Source organism: Mirounga leonina, unplaced genomic scaffold, assembly GCF_011800145.1.
Source record: "Mirounga leonina isolate KUSES-001 unplaced genomic scaffold, KU_Mleo_1.0 Mir_82, whole genome shotgun sequence".
Classification (NCBI taxonomy): domain Eukaryota; kingdom Metazoa; phylum Chordata; class Mammalia; order Carnivora; family Phocidae; genus Mirounga; species Mirounga leonina.
In genome coordinates this window covers 1,537,417-1,554,520 of record NW_023270825.1, presented here as the reverse complement: position 1 = coordinate 1,554,520, position 17,104 = coordinate 1,537,417, and the positions used below count along the sequence as shown (strand labels likewise).

The window sequence follows — 17,104 nt, the reverse complement described above, 5'->3', positions numbered from 1 at the left end:
CTCACATGTGTACCAGAAGCCTCCCCAGGGTGAAGACCCCGGGGCCTGGGCAGACTGTGGGTTCCCTGGGGACGCCGTTGGGGGCTGGCGGGGCCACATCACGCAGGGCTCCAGTGCCGGCTGAGGATGGTGGTGAAGGGGGCAGGGACGGTTGGGGCTTTGCTGGAGGCGCCTCCCTGGGCTGAGGGGCCTTGGAGGCTGAGGCCGCAGGGGCAGCATTTCCGGTAGGAGCCGGGGGCCGGGTGCGGGCGGTGGGGTGGGGCCTGGGGGCCACGGTGATCACGGGCACACCAGGCTTCCCTGGGCTTCTCCTGTTTGCCAGCACTGCCCTGGCTGCCTTGGACGCTTTAGCTACTCAGGGCTGCACACAAGGGCCTAGCTGGTCGTGTCAGCCCAGGTTAGCGATGGGGAGACTGAGGCACAGAGACTAAGCCACCATGCCCGGGTCACACGGCTTATGAGTGGCTGACCTCAGCACACTCCGGCCTGCCCCCCACCCCACAGCAGCTGCTGGGTTGGGGACCCAGGGCAGACGGAGCTCGGTGGGAAGAGGGCGCACTCAGTGCAGGGTGAGGGGAGGGGCGTCTGTTGCCTGGCCTGGCCAGGACAGGACACAGCAACCCCAGCCCTGGGCCCCCCCCCAGCCCTGGGGCCCCCCCGGGCTGTGGGGCCGACTTGGGGCGGGGCAGGCGACCAGAACAGTGCCGAGTGCCCCACCTGCCCCCTCTCCTCCCCTCCCCAGGGCTGCCCAGAAGCTCAGCCTGGCCTCCAAGCGCAAGAAACCTCATCCGCCGCCGGCCCCTGCTGCCCGCAGCGCCTCCCCCTACCCCACAGACTTCAGCGGGGTCCTGCAGCTGTGGCCGCCCCCCACGCCCCCCTGCCTGCTCAGGGCCGCCTCCAAGGTTAAGGACAACCCCGGCAGTGTTGGAAAGGTAGGCCCACCCCTGATGGGGGGATGACCCCGGGGGCTGGTAGGTGGGATGAAGCCAGGGATATCTGAGGAGGTGCTGGGAGGGGGCACAGGAGATGGAGGGATCCTGTGTCCTTCTCCCAGGTTGGGCAGGGTGGGGTGCAGACAGGGAGACTGAGGCCCAGGCCCACCTTGGCAGCTCAGGGTGGCAATAGGAGCCTCGGAGACTGTGGTGGGGCTTCAGGAAATGGGTGGGGGTCCCAGGGATGCTGGTCTCAGTGGGGTGGGACAGCCAGGGCTTCCTGGGACTAGGGGTTGGGGTCTGACCCCCAGGGACCCCCCCATACCTTGTGTCTGTTGGCATGCTGCTGTGAGGTGGGGCTCCAGGGCAGGGATGGGACCCCTCTAGGCCAACGTGTGATCGATCACCTGGTTCAGGTGGGGAGACTGAGGCCAAGAGGGGGGAAGGGCCTTGCCGTGGAACAGGCTGGCCGGCCCCTGGCTCTGATCCCTGGCTTTCATGGCCTTTTGCCGAGACTGGGCTTCTGTCCCGGCCCCATCTGGTTGGCTCGTATTGCACCCTGGCCTTACTCGAGGTCCTGCGTGTGTGGGATGTGTGTGAGCACGTTAGTGAGGTGGGCTCTTTGTGCCTGTTGAGGGTGGGGAGACTGAGGCACAGTCACTCAGCTCTGAGGGTGAGGATTGGACCTGACCCCGAGGGTGTACCCTGAGCATTTTCCTGATTTTCTGCCTACACTGTTCCCGGTGGCCACTCCCAGGTACTACCTCCCCAAGGGTGGCTGGGATTGGGGTGGACCCCCCACACTCCAGTGCCCAGAGGCTCACCCCCTGCAGAGGGGGTTGGCGGGGTTCCAGGCTCTCCCGGGCTCAGCCCGCCCCACCCCGCCTGGGACATGCCTCATGGGCTGGGCTCCTGGTGCCGGGGTCTGCTGAGGGTACCCTGCCCCAGGCCTGAGCCACGCCCCCCAGTCTCATGGTGACTCTGCCGGGCTGCTCCTTCTGGAAGCCTCCTCTCACCCTGCCACCCCCACGCCCTCACAAGCCCGAGAGCCTACAGCCCCGGCCAAGCCTCACTGCATCGGAGTCCCTGGGAGCTCGCTAGAGTGGGGGGTCTCAGCCCCGCCCGCCTTGGCTCTGGAAATGCAGGGCTGTGGTGGGCACACTCAGCTGGACGGGGCAGAGTGGCTGCAGGGGAGGGGCCCCAACAGCTCTGGGCCTGGCTCTGACCTTGGCCCGCTCACTCGGCCTGTCTGGACCGCTTGGGCTTCTCTGTCTGAAGGGGGGGGCGGGTGGGGCTGGGCTGCGTGACTCCGGCCCAGTAACCGCTGCGTTACCGGGGCACCGGGGCGCCGGCAAGCCTCCACCACCTCCTGGGGCCCGGCGTCCACCCAGGTATTCTGGGGCAGGCCGCGGCTCCCTTTTCTGCGAGGTAGACGAGCCCCCTCCCCTCACCCCAGTCCCTCAACACAGGGAGCCCCTGGCCACCAGTCCACTCGCTGCCCCGAGCCCCCTCCCTGGCTCCCTGGACGTTATTTGCACGAATGTCACAGTCAGAAATGCCTCCTGAAAGGCATTTCATATTGTCACAGAAAAGAAGTTAGATTACATTCGATTCTTGACATTAATGTGCTACTTAAGATAATTCATCATCTGGCAGTATTAAAAAAGACGTCCTTTCTGTGGGTGCTGAGCAGTGCCCCTCCCCCCTCGCCGCCTGGGCCACCTCTTCAGAGTGGAAGCCCTTTTTTATGCAAAACGTGTTTTTTCCCTACCTGGCAGCTATTCAGCGGGGCTTTGTAATATCTGAACATTTCGGGGAGAGACTCAGCCTCCCTTGCCTCCTGCAAAGACCCTGTCATTTCCTGGCGGGAACGACAGGATCCTTGCAGACAATGGCCTGTGCGTTCAGCTAGGACGGGGTGATGGCCCGCCGGGTCCGCCCTGTCCCCTCCCTGCAGGCTGGGGCTCCCCGCGTGGGGACTCTCGTGGCTGGCTCCCCGCGGCACCACTGGGGCATTTCCTGCCCTGCAAGAGCCCGGCCTCGGCCTCCCCCCACCCCAGGAATCCCCTCCAATCCGCACAACCCATTTGGCTCCTGAAGTGGCCGGGAGTTCGCGCTGAAAAAAAAATTGCCAGAAATTACCGGGAAGTGCACATTTTCGTCTGCTTGGCAGCGGCACTTGGAAATGAAATAGTTTTGTTCGCGTCGTCGGGGAATAAAAGAATCGATTCTCGCCTGATGGAGCCCAGGTTCAGGGAGTGCAGCGGAGAAGTGTTTCTATAGGTTTCTCCCCGGAGGATGTACCCTCCTTCCTGGAACGATTTTGCATGTCAATTTGCCGCATGCTGAAGGAGAGAAGATGAGCCTTGCGTGAACTACCCACAGTAAACCAATTTTGCCGGCGTTATGTATCTGTCACTTACAATTAAATCCGTGAAAAATATCGGCTCTGAAATGAGTCTGGTAATTTGATTTATGCTGTAGTGGAGAAATCGAAGATTTCATTGGGGAGCGGAAGGTGGTGTCCTTCAGCAGAAAGTGGAGTCTGGTGCCCCTCGCAGGGGGGACCCTAGTTCACCAGGGCTCCTCCAGGTCAGAAGGCGCCCCTGGGGCCATGCAGAATATGGGGCTTGGGGTGTTTCTTCTCCAGATTTTGGGGTGTCTGCAGCGCAGCTTGCTCTGGGCTCTTGGGTCTAGGTCCCGGCCCCCCTCCCCACTGAGCCTCTGTTCCCTCGAGGGCGTTGGGGCCGGTGGTCTGGCCGCAGGGATGCCTGTCTTCTGTGGAGCCCAGCACGGGGGTGGGGGACAGAGGATGGGGGGCACACTTTTGTGTCTGTTTTTGTGTTTTAGGGTCACATGGGAGCAGAGGCTGCTTGGTCCCTTGCCAGGGCCCCCAGGCTAAGGCCCTGTTCTGTCCCCTGCGTTCCCCCACCTGTGCCCCCTGTCCAGGCCTCAGTGTCTCCAGCACCTCGGGGCAGCACCTTTCCCTCGGGGAGGATTACCATGTCCTCTTCCTTCCCAGTGTGTCCTTCCACTGGCCTGGAATCCAGCCAGTGCCTGGGGTTTGAGTTGGGCTTCCCAGCTGGCTCTGGGGTCAGAGCCCCGGTCCCTCAGCTTCTCCCCTAGGCTGTACCCCTTTTGTGCCTTTGTCCCTCCGGTCCCAGTGCGGCCAGAGGCACTCAAGGCTCCTGACCGGCCGGGGGAGCTGGCAGGGAGGGGCTTCTTAGAGGAGGTGGAGGCTGGACTGACCTGGGGGGCTGGGGCTGCCCTTTGGCAGCTGGGGGCACATCCTTGCCATGGTCGCCCCAGCCCCCACCCCAAGCCCACCTTCCCTGAGGCTGCACCTTGCAGCTTCCTGAGCCCGGCCGGCTGAGGTCGGGAGAGGAGGTGCAGCCCGTCCCTTCCCCTTGGGGCTGGAGAATGCACCCCCAGGGGAGCACTCTGAGAAGGGGCCGGGCCCTGTTGGCAGGGTGTGGGGGCCGTGCGCCTTCCTTCCGTGGGGGGGACTGCGTCTTGGGGCCTCTTCTGCTTGCCTCTCTGGCTTCCCTTCTTCCTCTGCCCTCAGCTTGGGATTTGGGATTTGAGGAGACCCACTCCCAGGCTGTATGACCTGGTGACACAGTCGACCTGACCCGTCCGCATGTTTCCTCCCTCCTTAAGCCGAAGTGGGCCTGGGAGGGGGGTGGCCGGCAGAGCTGCGCCGTGTGCGTGGGGTTGATTCGGGTCCCAAGGGCTCTGTGCCTCTGGGTTGAGCTCACTTAGCTTCCAGCTGTGCCTCGGAGGCAGCGGAGGGTGTGGAGGAACCCCAAATCAAGGGCAGGTGGGGTGCTCTTGGGTGCCATCCCACAATTCTGTCCCTCTGTTCACTGGGGGTGCCTGGAGCCTGTTCCCCTCTCTTGCCTTTTCCCCCTTCTGTGCTCCACCATCCATCCCCACCAGTGTCCTGTCCTCCCCCACCGCGTGCTCCCGTGGGCCCCCCACCATCCTGTCCTCCCCCGCCCTGTCCTCCCCAACCTGGTACTCCTATATGCTCCCCCTCTCCTCCTGCACCCTCGTGCTCCCCTCTTCTGGCCCCTGCTCCTCCTCTGCTCACTGCCCCGCACCAGGCTAGCGTCCCCTCAGTGAGCCTTGCTTTCTGCCTGCCTGGCTGATCTCATATGGGATCTGGGGTGCAGGCATCCACATTCCTGCGGTGGGGATCCCCGTGCCGAGGCCTGGCCCGCTGTCTCAACTCGCGCGAGTTCCTCCTGCCCTGTAATTAGCGGCCGCTGGGCGGGTGGGCGGCTGCTCAGATGCCCTCTCCCGCCCGCCTCCTCCAGGTGAAGGTCATGCTGCGGATCTGGCCGGCACAGGGGGTGCAGCCCTCGGCCGAGTCCACGTCCTTCCTGAAGGTGGACCCACGCAAGAAGCAGGTGACCCTGTACGACCCGGCCGCTGGGCCCCCGGGCAGCTCAGGCCCCCGCCGAGCCTCTGCTACGGCTCCCAAGATGTTTGCCTTCGATGCGGTCTTCCCCCAGGACTCGGAGCAGGTGAGGGTGGCGGGCACCCCCAGGGGCTGGGGCCAGGCCTGCGCTTGCTTCTGGTGCCCAGGGAGGAAAAGGAGGGAGGCAAGAGCGAGGTCCAGTGGCCCAGGCCCAGCCTGTGGTGCATCACCCTCCTCCTTGGCCCGGCCCTGGGGGCCTCCCACCCTCCTCCCGGCCTAGTTGTCAGGCCACTTGCGGGGAAGTGCTCTGGGTTTTCGGTGGGCTCTGTGGAAGCTTTGTGAGCAGGGTTTGCTGTTTGCTGGGTGTGTGCATGCATCTGGGGTGCGGTGTGGTCTGTGTCCCAAGTTGCCTCCACGAGGGCAGCGTGAGCCGTGTGCCTGCCTGGCTCACGCCACGTGTGTTGGGTGTGCACGTGGAGAGCTCCGTGTCCTGGGGCCTGCGTGTGCCAGGCTGCCCACCTTGTGAGTTGCCAGCCTGCATGGGATGGGGACAGACAGGTGTGGTGGGAGGCTGGGTGTTGTCCCCTTGACCCTGGCGGCTGCCTGGCTTTCTGTGCCCCTCTCCCAGGCTGAGGTCTGCTCGGGGACGGTGGCTGATGTGCTCCAGTCAGTGGTCAGTGGGGCTGATGGCTGCATTTTTTCCTTCGGCCACACGAGCCTTGGTAAGCATCCCCCATCACCCCGTCTCCACAGTCTCTGGGCCTCATCTTGCAGGCGGGAAGGGGGATATGGGTCATCCCATACGGGCAGAGGATGGGCCCAAGGGCCGGGGAGGGGGACACGTGGAGAGGAAGCCCCCTGCAGTCCTGGGAGGCAGGGGGCCCCTGGGTCTCAGCGGCCCCACATTGGCCCTGAGGGTCCCAGGCCGGCCCCCGGAGGCAGCGGGCGTGGCTGGGCTCTGAGGGTGTGTCAGGCTGCGTGTGGGGCCCTGACACGCCCACGTGCCCCCCAGGCAAGTCCTACACCATGATTGGGAAGGACAGCTCGCCCCAGAGCCTGGGCATTGTGCCCTGCGCCATTTCCTGGCTCTTCAGGCTCATTGAGGAGCGCAAGGAGAGGACCGGCACGCGCTTCTCGGTGCGCATGTCGGCTCTGGAGGTGTGCGGCCCTGACGAGGGCCTGAGGGACCTGCTGGCCGAGCTGGCCTCCGGCAGCCTCCAGGACGCCCAGTCCCCGGGCATGTACCTGCGGGAGGACCCTGTGTGTGGGGCGCAGGTACACCACCGGCCCCGCGGCCACGGGGGTTGGGGGACAGGGCCACGGGTCTTGGGGGGCGGCGAGGGTGGCCTCCGGGAGGCAGGCCCAGACCACAGCTTGCACGCCGCCCTCCCCTCCGCCCGCCCCCAGCTGCCGAACCAGAGTGAGCTTCGGGCGCCCACGGCAGAGAAGGCAGCCTGGTACCTGGATGCGGCGCTGGCGGCCCGCAGCGCCCGCCGGCCCAGCTGCAGCTCACACCTGCTCTTCACGCTGCACGTCTACCAGTACCGGGTGGAGAAGTGCGGCCGGGGCGGAAGTAGGTGTCGGCTCGTGCGCCCCCCGCCCGCCCTGCCCGCGGCGCCCGGGGGTTCGGGGGCCCGGGGGCCCTGGGGGCCGCGCCGCCACCTTCCTGCCCTGTGCTTTCAGTGTCTGGGGGCCGCAGCCGCCTGCATCTCATCGACCTGGGCGGCTGTGAGGGGGCGCCCAGCCGGGGCGGGGAGGCCCCCGGGGGACCCTCGTGTCTGTCTCTGTCGGCCTTGGGCAGTGTCATCTTGGCCCTGGTCAGCGGGGCCAAGCACGTGCCCTACAGGTGAGTGGTGGGCTCCTCGGCGGGCAGGGCGGGGGTGGCCCCTGGGGAGCCAGCCAAGGGCATGGCGGGCGCGTCCAGTGGGCCTGGAACCCTGAGCTCCTTGGGTCTCTGTCCCCCTCACCCGCCGGGCCTCGTTGCTGGAGGGCTTGTGGGGGGTCCTGGCCCCGAGGGCCGGACGCCAGAGTTGAACCTGGGCTCCAGGCATGGCCCTGTCCTGGGGAGAGGCCTGCCTCCTTCCCTCCCTCCCGCCCTGTAGCACCCCCACGCCCAGCCTCCCACCCTGACATCCCCTCCCCAGGCCCTCAGCCTCTGAGCAACCCTCGCCCCCAGGGAGCACAGGCTCACCATGCTGCTGAGTGAGTCCCTGGCCACCCCCAGCTGCCGGGCCACCATGATCGCCCACGTCTCGGACGCGCCCGCTCGCCACGCCGAAACGCTCAGCACCGTGCAGCTAGCTGCCCGTATCCACCGCCTGCGCAGGAAGAAGGTCAAGGTTGGCTCTGTCTCCTGCCCGCCCCTCCCACCCCGAGGACCCTCCGAGCGCCCCTGCCTGGCATGGTGAGGGGCCTGCTGCCCATCCCTGGCTGGACTCCCCGTGGGCTCACAGGACTGCACCCTTGTGGCTCTGCCTGGACAAGGCAGGGAGCCGTGCCCAAAATCACCTGGCGCCTCAGGCAGGACTGGAACTGCTCCCAAGGGGGCTTGCGGTTGCCGTGTGCCTGGTCGGGGGTTGGCCTGCGGTCCCCATGGCCTGCGCCCCTCCTGAGCCTGGCCCCGGGCGCCAGCCAGCAGGGCGCTTCCTGGGCAGCCCTCAGCAGGGGCAGGAGGGTAGGACTGGGGGGCCCTGGGGCCAGACGGACCTGGGTCTGAATCCTGGATTCGCAGTTATGTGCGGTGTGGCCGTGGGGGTGTGTTCTTGCCTCCCGGTGGTTCGGCTTAATGCTGTTTCCTTGAACTCTCCGGAGAAGATTCGGTTATGCTTGGCGCCTGAGCCCTTTAGTGCTGCCGCCGCCTCGCTGGGGTGTGGTGGGTGGATGCCACCGTCGTGTCCTTCCCCGGCTGCGGCGTGGGCGTGTGTTGCTAGGACGTGGGGCATGAGGCGGTGGGTGAGGCGGCCACTCACGCGGGCCTGCTCTGCCCCGCAGTACGCGTCCAGCTCCTCAGGCGGGGACAGCTCCTGTGAGGAAGGCCGCGCCCGCCGCCCCCCACACCTGCGACCCTTCCACGCCCGCTCTGTGGCCCCGGAGCCCGGCCGCCTGGCACCCAGCTCGCCCGGAGACCCCGAGTACTCCTCCAGCAGCGAGCAGTCCTGTGACACGGTCATCTACGTGGGGCCCGGCGGGGCGGCGCTGTCGGACCGCGAGCTCACCGACAACGAGGGCCCGCCCGACTTCGTGCCCATCATCCCCGCGCTCAGCCGCCGCCGGCCCTCCGCGGGCCCGAGAGACGCCGACCACTTCCGTTGTAGCACCTTCGCCGAGCTGCAGGAGCGGCTGGAGGGCATCGATGGCAGCGAGGGCCCCTCAGGAGCCCTGGGTGTCCCCGGCGGAGCGCAGGCTGGCCCGGCCTGCGGGGGCAGGAAGCCCTCGCCGCCCGAGGCCGCCACCCCCAGGAAGGCCGTGGGCTCCCCACTGGCTGCCAGCACGCCCCGGGGCGGCCCCGCCCCAGACACCTGCCGGGGTGCCCTGGAGCCCTCCAAGGCCGGTGCCGACCAGACGGAGGGTGGCAGCACGCGGCCCGAGCTGCCCGGGCCAGACAAGGCTGCACCGGGAGGAGGCAGGCGGCCGCTGCCCAGCCCGGCGCCCCCGCCTCCTCGGCAGCTGGAAGCCAGCAGAGCGCCAGAGGACCCCGGGGGAGGGCACGCTGATGGAGTTGTACGGACGCCCCCCGTGGGCAGGAGTGGGCAGGCGGGCGGCCCCCGCCCCTCTGCACAAGGCCGGCGTCTGGAGCGGGGCCTGCTGACCACCACGGTGACGCTGCAGCAGCCCGTGGAGCTCAACGGCGAGGATGAGCTGGTGTTCACGGTGGTGGAGGAGCTGTCCCTGGGCGGGCTGGCCGGCTCCAGCCGCCCCACCAGCCTGGCCAGCTTCGGCAGCAACTGCTCTCTGCAGGCCCTGGCCTCGGGGTCGAGGCCGGTGAGCATAATCAGCAGCATCAACGACGAGTTCGATGCCTACACCACGCAGGCCCCCGGCGGGCCCTCAGAGGGAGCCGCCTGGGCTGGTAGCAGCCACGGCTCCTCCGTCAGCTCCTGGCTCAGTGAGGTCAGCGTCTGCACGGACGACCGCCTCAGCCCCACGCCACAGCCGCCCTTCCGGGCCAGCCCTGACTCGCCAGCAGGGCCCGACCCCCTGGGCCCCCCGCTCCCGGGCGGCTCCCCGGATGAGGGCGGCTGTCGGTTCCCAGAGCACGGCGGACCGGACAGCCCTGGCCTGGCCCGGAGTCCTCGTCCTGGGGACGTGGCTGCTGCAGCCCCCGCCGCCCGACCTGGCAGGGAGTCCCCGGCCGCGTCCCCGTGGGGGGCGGCCCCAGCACAGACCATCCACTCCAGCCTCCCCCGGAAACCGAGGACTTCCTCGGCGGCCGGTGGTGCAGGCGGTGTTCGCCTGGCCGCGAGCCCGCCTGGCCCCGGGGGCCTATTCGAGGACCCCTGGCTGCTTCGGGCAGATGAACGTGGCCCGCTCCCGGTGGCCTCTGCCAGCAGGGCTGCCGGCCCAGCGCCGGGGCTGGCTTGTGGCCGGAGGGTAGTGGACGGCTGTGAGGGGGCAGCCAGGGCGGCCCACAGGCCAGAGGCCGTGGCGCAGATCCCGCCGCTGCGGAGGGGGGCCACCACGCTGGGTGTGACCACGCCCACCGCATCCTGCAGGGACGCCCTGGCCGCCGCGGCCGCCTGCTTGGGCAACGCGAAGCCTGCCCCCAGCAGCAAGAAGAGTGTGGCTCCCAAGGGAGGCCTGTTCCCGAGGCCCAGTGGCGCGGCCCCCCCGGCCCCTCCCGTGCGCAAGTCCAGCCTGGAACACAAGAGCAGCCCGGCCCTGGCCGCTCCCCAGGCCGGGGCCCTGACCCGGGCTGCGGCTGCTGCCCTCCTCCGAGGGGAGGAGGAGGCCAGGCCCGGTGGCCGGGCTGACCACCCCGTCCCCAGGGCCACGTCCAGCCTGAAGGCCCGGGCTGGCAGGGCGGAGGCCGCGTACCGCCCCGGCGCCCACGGCTCCCTGGAGCGCTGTGAAGGCCTGGCGCACGGCACTGGCAAGGCCAGGGAGGCTCCTGGGAGGCCGGCCCGGGCCGTGCCCAGGTTGGGCGTGCCGTCCACCAGCCCCGTGCCTGGGCCCGCTCCTGCCTGGAGGGGCAGCCCGGCCAAAGGTGCGGGGGCCCCGAAGCCCCCGGCTGGCGGGGGCAAGGGCCGCAGCCTAGCAGCCGGGGGGTCGAGGGCCCTGGGTCCTCCGGGGAAGCCCCTGGCCGCGGCGGTGGGCAGGACCCCCGGCGGCCCCGTGACGGCGCCCAGGGCGGCCCCGCGGGCCGTGCCGGGCGCCGGGGCCAAGGCCAGCCGGGGCACCATCATGGGCACCAAGCAGGCGCTGCGGGCCGCCCACAGCCGCGTCAACGAGCTGGCCGGGGGCGGCCCCTCCCGGGGCTCGGCGGACTCGGACAGCGGCAGCGACAGCGGCGTGACCGTGGGGGAGGAGCCGCCGCCCGCCCCCTTGCTGCCCTCGCCCTACAGCAAGGTGACGGCCCCGCGGCGGCCCCGCCGGGGCAGCAGCGGCCACGGCAGCGACAACAGCAGCGTGCTGAGCGGCGAGCTCCCGCCCGCCATGGGCCGCACGGCCCTGTTCTACCACAGCGGCGGCAGCAGCGGCTACGAGAGCGTGCTGCGCGACAGCGAGGCCACCGGCAGCGCCTCCTCGGCCCCCGACTCCATGAGCGACAGCGGGGCCGCCTCCCCGGGCGCCCGCTCCCGCAGCCTCAGGTCCCCCAAGAAGAGGGCCACAGGTGGGTGGCCGAGGCCGGGGCCGAGCCGCCGCAGCGGGCTGGGGAGGGCCGGCGTGCGCGGGCCGCTCCGATGGGGCGCGGGGGCCGGGCCAGGCCTCGGTCTGGGGGTCCCGGCTCGGGCCCAGCCGCCTGGGAGCCCCCCAGCCAGCGTGGAGGGGCCCTGGTGGGCTGGGCCGGCTGCTTGCTCCGAGCGCGGCGGACGGAGTGGGCGGCAGCTGGGGTGGGGAGCGGGACGTGAGGGGGGCGCCGCTTGGGCTCAGGACTGGCCCCAGGGGGCAGCGGGGGGCGGGGGCCTTGAGCAGGGGCCCAGTGTGCCTGGGGTGCTGAGGTGCTGGGTGTCGAGGGCTGCCCGGGGGAGAGGCCGGCCAAGAGGCTGGGCCGCGTCGGGCGGCGGGAGCAGCTGTCCAGGGCAGAGCTGGCTCTTAGGGGCGGGGGGTCCCGGACGGCCCCTGTGTCTGCCCCCCCTCAGCCCCTGGCCAGGCGCCGGGGCCTGGGCCCCAGCCCCCGCTCACCCAGCGCCCCCACTGCCCCAGGTCTGCAGCGGAGACGGCTGATCCCGGCCCCCATGCCCGACACTGCTGCCCTGGGCCGCAAGCCCAGCCTCCCCGGGCAGTGGGTGGACCTGCCGCCGCCCCTGGCCGGCTCCCTGAAGGAGCCCTTCGAGATCAAGGTGTACGAGATCGATGACGTGGAGCGCTTGCAGCGACACCGCCCACCCCCAAGGGAGGACCCGGCTGAGGTCAGGGCCGGCGGGGGCCGGGGGTCAGAGGTCCTGGAGGGCAGGGTGGGCCCCTGGGGCTGTGGTCCAGCAGCCAGCTGACCTCCCCTCCCCCTCTTGCCCTCAGCCCTCCCAGGATGTGGAGAAGGTAGGAACCAGCCCTCCCCAGCCCTGAACCCGGAGTGGCCTCGATGCCCACTCTGGGCAGAGCAGGTGGTCGGAGGGGTCCTGAGGTCACCACCGTTGTCCCGTGGAGCTGCACCTGATGGAGGGTTTCCCACCGCTGTGCCCCTTGGGCCCGGGTCCAGGTTCCAGGCAGGCACCGGCAGGCTGCTTTGAGAGCACCTGGCGTGAGCCTCACCCGTGGGGGGGCCCGGGTGTGACCCCCGCCCACCTTTGAGGCCCCACTGTACATTTGCCCGGCCTGGAGGCTGGAGGACGTGGCCACGGCCAAGGCCCGGGTTGCTGGGAGAGCCTGGGAGTAGGTGGTCCTGCGTGCCTGAGGCCCTGCCCGCCCCTTGCCCCCAGGGTCTGGCGTGCACCAGTGCCCTGCGGCTGGCCGAGCGCAGGCAGCAGCGGCTTCGGGAGGTGCAGGCCAAGCACGAGCACCTGTGCGGGGAGTTGGCGGAGACCCAGGGCCGGCTGATGGTGGAGCCCGGCCGCTGGCTGGAGCAGTGTGAGTCCCCTGCCCCGCCTCCGCTGGGGCGCAGTGAGGCTCCCCGTGCAGGGGAGGCAAGGCTTGCGGGACCCTAAGCTCCGCCCTGCGCCCCCTGCCCTGGCTCGCCTCGCCTGCTCTGCACCCCCAAGCCGGCCACTGCCCTCGAGAGCGCCGGCCGCCCTCCCGCACCTTGGCCGGACGGGGACCCGGACGCTGGGAGGGGACAGAAGCGTTTCCTCGGCCCCTGACCCGCCGCCCACTGTCCCTCCACAGTCGAGGTGGACCCGGAGCTGGAGCCCGAGTCGCCTGAGTACTTGGCGGCTCTGGAGCGAGCCACGGCCGCCTTGGAGCAGTGCGTGAACCTGTGCAAGGCCCATGTCATGATGGTCACCTGCTTCGACATCAGTGTCGCCGTCCCCACCGCCACGCCGGCGCCACAGGAGGTGGACGTCTGAGGCTGGGCGCTGGGGCGGGGGGGGGGACGTGGGATGGAGTGAGGATGTGGCGGGGGCTGGGGGACGAGGATGCGAGGGTCCGGTGTGGGACCGGCGGGGGGGCTCCGAGGCGGCGAGGGTGAGGGAGGGGCTGGCCGGGCGGAGAGGACGGCCGGAGCGAGGGAGTGTGCCGGAGAGGACACGGTCACCACCCAGACAGCAGCGCAAGTGCCTTTATACCGTGACTCGGACTTCTCTCTTTTTGCGTTTGGTGCTAAGGACTCAAGACACCAGCAGACGGTGTGCTCGGGCCGTGGCTGGGGGGCGGCGGGGGCCGTCCAGGTGCCAGTGCCGGGCCCGGGCCTCTTCCCAGCCAGGCAGTTTCATGTAGCAGGACCGCTCTGGGCCCAGCCGGCCCGTGGGTCAGGATGCAGGATTATTTTTCCTTTACAGCTGTTTTCTCTTGGCAGAGCCGGTCCCGGTGGTCCCCAGACCCCGGTCTGCACGTCGTCCTTGCGGCAGATCGCGCCAGGGCGGGGTTGCAGGGGGTCCCCCGGGCAGGGAGGGCCAACCTTCCCTCCCCCCCGGGACCTGCTCTGTCCTGAGGACACAGGGAGGGCAGTGCCCACAAGGCGCCTTCTTCTACGGCAGGAATTTTTACCAAAACCACAAGCAAAAAACAAAACCAACACACACACAAAATGGGGCGGGGGTAAGGGTTTTGTAAAGGTTCTGTTAGGTTCATATTTTTATATCATTTTGCCTATAAATGCAGTATTTGCAGTGGGAATTTGGAGACAAATGATCTATGTTTTTATGGTTTTCTATGGACGGTATCCCTCAGGCCGGGCTCTTTCCGGGGGGCGCCCTGGGCAGGGCGGGGGTCCTCGGGCGGCACTTCTTGCCAAATGCAGACCGGGGGCGAGCCTGCCGACGCATGTGTGTTCCCCGTCACAATGGGCTCTGCTTTCCGGCCCTTGTGCATTTTCTAGGGGTGTCCAGACCTTTGTACAAATGTGTAGGTAACATCTTGCTACAGCTTTTATTTGTGAATAAAAAACACATCAGTTGTTAAAATGGCTCCTGAGCTCACTGGGCGCGCTGCCCTCCGAGGGTCCTGGGGCGAGGGGGCCTCAGGGCGTTGGAGGGACACGTCTTCAGGACAGCAGGAGACTTGCCTTCTGCCCACTGGCCCTCCAGCAGCCTCTGTGGGGACCAGCCTTGCAGGCGAGCGGCGACAGAACAGTGGTGGACAGATGGCGGGAAGGCTGGGATTCAAACCCCATTCCCTCTCTGACGCCCTTCCTGAGCTCTTGGGGTCCCCAGGCTGAGGCAGGGATCCCGGGGCCCGGGCCGGGCTGGCGGGGAAACAGTATTCTCTGGTGGGCTCCAGGGCCCTTCCCAGGGGTGGTGTTAGCTGGGGAAATTGAGGCAGGTGCTGGAGCGGCCCCCGGGAGAGCCTCATCTCCTTCCTTTGGCCCCGCCAGTCTTTACAGGAGGCAGGTGAGTAGACACGCTGGACGCCTCAGGCTCAGGACCCCCGGAGTTGGCAGGAGCCCCCACTGGGCACACTCCCCACCCCACACCTCTCTGCGGGCCTCAGGCTGCTCCACCCGAAGCTCAAACTGTGGTCCCGAGCAACCCCGGCTGCTGCCCCCACCCCACCTCCGTGCCCCCCCCCACTCTGGTGCAGGCACGGCCCCTCCCAGCTGGCGGGGCCCTTCCTAGTGAGGTCCAGGACGCCCCCTCCAGCATGGGGCTGCTCCATCCTGCATATCACACCTTGTGTGGTCTCTGCCTATACGGCCGGCCTCCATGGGGCCTCGAAAGGGTGGGGTGTGATCTGAGTCATTGCTGCACCCCCACGTCGGGCGCAGGGCTGGGCCTCCATGGGGCCTCGGGGGATACTTGCTGGAGGAAAGAATGAATGAATGAGCAAGTAAGTGAAGTTTCTCTTCAAGGGGGAGGTCTAGCTTGGGGCAGAGGCAGGTCCGAGACCCCACAGCCTCGGACAGTTTCCCAAGTGCCCCCTTGGATCCTCTGGTCTGTCATCCTCCGTACCAAGCCCCCTGCCCCAGACTGCCTTCCTGCTCCCTGCTGCCCATGACACCTGGCCCCCGCCCCATGGGATCGGGGTCCCATGTCAGCGGGGGCATTGGGGGCCCAGACCACCCCAGGCTCTCTCTTTCTCTTGTGAGGCCAGGTTTGGTCCCCAGAAAGAAGGAGCCCAGCCCTATACTGCCACCACGGAGCCTGCTTCTCTGCCACTGAATCTGGGAGGCTCTGAGGGGTCCAGGCGGGTGTGGTGGGACTCTGCATGGGATGGGGAGATAGAGCCTTTTGGGACCTGATATCCAAGGACAGGGGCTGAGAAGCCCACCTGGTCCGAGGATCCCGTGGGCCTGGTCCAGCTGGCTGTGACCCAGGGTCCGACCTTGCTTTGCAGAGGTGCTGGCCCGGCCTGGAGACTCCCTCCATCCTGAGGGACCAGGGCGGTGCTGGGGTCGGGGAGGTCACCTAGGAAGCTGGGGGAGGCCTGCCTGTGAGTCCAGGTCACGGTGCCTGGACCATCTTGCCAGGGCTGTTGTGGGGGATGGGTGGCCCTTGGGGTGCCGATTGGGTCCCTTGTTCCTGCAGAGAACACCCCTTGCTCCTTCTCCCACTCCTCAATCCCTGGAGGGGCCCTTTCTGCCCTTGCCCTTTTCTGACTCCCCACCCCAGCCCCTGTCCTGGCTGGGGGTCTCTGTGGAGCAGGCCCAGGCTGGGGATGGCTGACCTTGGGGTCCAGCCGGTGGAGCCTACTTCCCACAGTCCAGGGGAAGCTCTGGGAGGGCGGTGCCTGCTCTTCTGTCCTGGGGGCAGTCTGGGAGCCGGGGGCGCCTTTCATCTGGGACATCAAAGCCCTCAGCCCTGTCATTACAGGCTGGGAACCCAGCTGGGGAGTGCCCATTTTATGGATGGGAAAGCGCCGTTGCCCGGGACCCAGCTCTTTGACCAAAGCCAAATCAGCCCGTGTCAGGGCCCCAGTCGGCGGTCTGTGGGCATCCTGCTTCTGGAGCAACGGAACCCCAGCGTGGCCTCCGGCTCCCACTCTTGTGTTCTTTCTTCTTGGGGGCGGTGCAGAATTCTCAGGGTTGGGGAGAGAGGGTTTTCTGTGGGGCCAGGGTCAGCCAACCCTGGAGATGAGCGTGCTGGCCAGGGGAGGCCGAGGCACCCGCCTGGGCCATCTGGAGACAAGGACAGGAGTGGCCCAGGCGGCATCTCTCACGGCCTCCAAGGCCGGCCTGGCGCCCGGCCAGCCTGCTCCCCTGGGTGAGGTGCCTGCCTGACTCACTCTGCGAGTCCAGGCCTGCTCTGCCCGCCCTGCCCACCCCAGCCCTGGGCACCGGGAGGCCACCTAGGAAGGCGGGGCCAGGTGGAGGTCAGGCGGGGCTGGATGACTGGGGCAGGGGGCTCAGGGACCAGGGGTGGCTGGGAGCAGGCCAGAGCCAAGTGGGGGGCAGGCGGCTGGTGCAGGAGTTGGGCACCTGGCCTGCAGCCCCCAGGCAGTGCCTCTCCCAGGGTCCAGAGCCTGCCCCCTTCTTCCTGGGCCTTACTCTGGGCAAAGGGGCATGATGACCTCCCACCCGAGGGTTTCAGGAGCCAGGGGACCAGCCTGGAGCTTTAAGAGTGAGTGTTTAGCTCTCCTCTTCTGATGCCCAGCACACAATGGCCGTGGGGAGAGTGAGGTTGGCAGGACAGTGGGAGGGATGGTGGCAGGGTGGGGTCATCACTGTGGCAGCAGGGATCCTGGGGATGGTGGTGGCAGGGATGGGTGAGCCTGGTACCTTTTGGAGCTCGGAGTAGCATGCTTTCTGTCTGCCTTGGGCCCTTTTGTGCCTGTGGGGCCATCTGTCTCCTGGCCCATGGCCCCCGTGAGGACAGCTGTGGGGTCCCATCCCCTCCTGACCTACGACCCCCGGGGAAATGGGGGTGAGGTCACACCAGCAGCCTCCGGGGGCTCCCACTGGGCCCCAGCCCTGCAGCCCGGCGGGGGTGGCCTGAGGTGAGGGTTCCTAAATCAATAGGGTCACCACCCAGTGACCAGCCTATGCAGCTGCCCATCAGGG

General features: G+C 68.2%; 1 protein-coding gene across 1 annotated transcript in view; it reads left to right on the top strand.

Annotated features, from left to right (window-relative positions):
* KIF26A (kinesin family member 26A) overlaps positions 1–13,022 on the top strand; it is a 39,408-nt gene extending 26,386 nt beyond the window's left edge. The window contains exons 5-16 of the mRNA XM_034992449.1: positions 743–932; positions 5,252–5,461; positions 5,984–6,077; positions 6,368–6,630; positions 6,763–6,928; positions 7,039–7,201; positions 7,532–7,694; positions 8,347–11,185; positions 11,719–11,924; positions 12,031–12,051; positions 12,432–12,579; positions 12,835–13,022. Of these exons, the coding sequence (XP_034848340.1) occupies positions 743–932; positions 5,252–5,461; positions 5,984–6,077; positions 6,368–6,630; positions 6,763–6,928; positions 7,039–7,201; positions 7,532–7,694; positions 8,347–11,185; positions 11,719–11,924; positions 12,031–12,051; positions 12,432–12,579; positions 12,835–13,016 (4,645 nt within the window). The 3' untranslated portion in view covers positions 13,017–13,022. The remainder of the gene's footprint in view (positions 1–742; positions 933–5,251; positions 5,462–5,983; positions 6,078–6,367; positions 6,631–6,762; positions 6,929–7,038; positions 7,202–7,531; positions 7,695–8,346; positions 11,186–11,718; positions 11,925–12,030; positions 12,052–12,431; positions 12,580–12,834) is intronic.
* Positions 13,023–17,104: the final 4,082 nt, after the last annotated feature.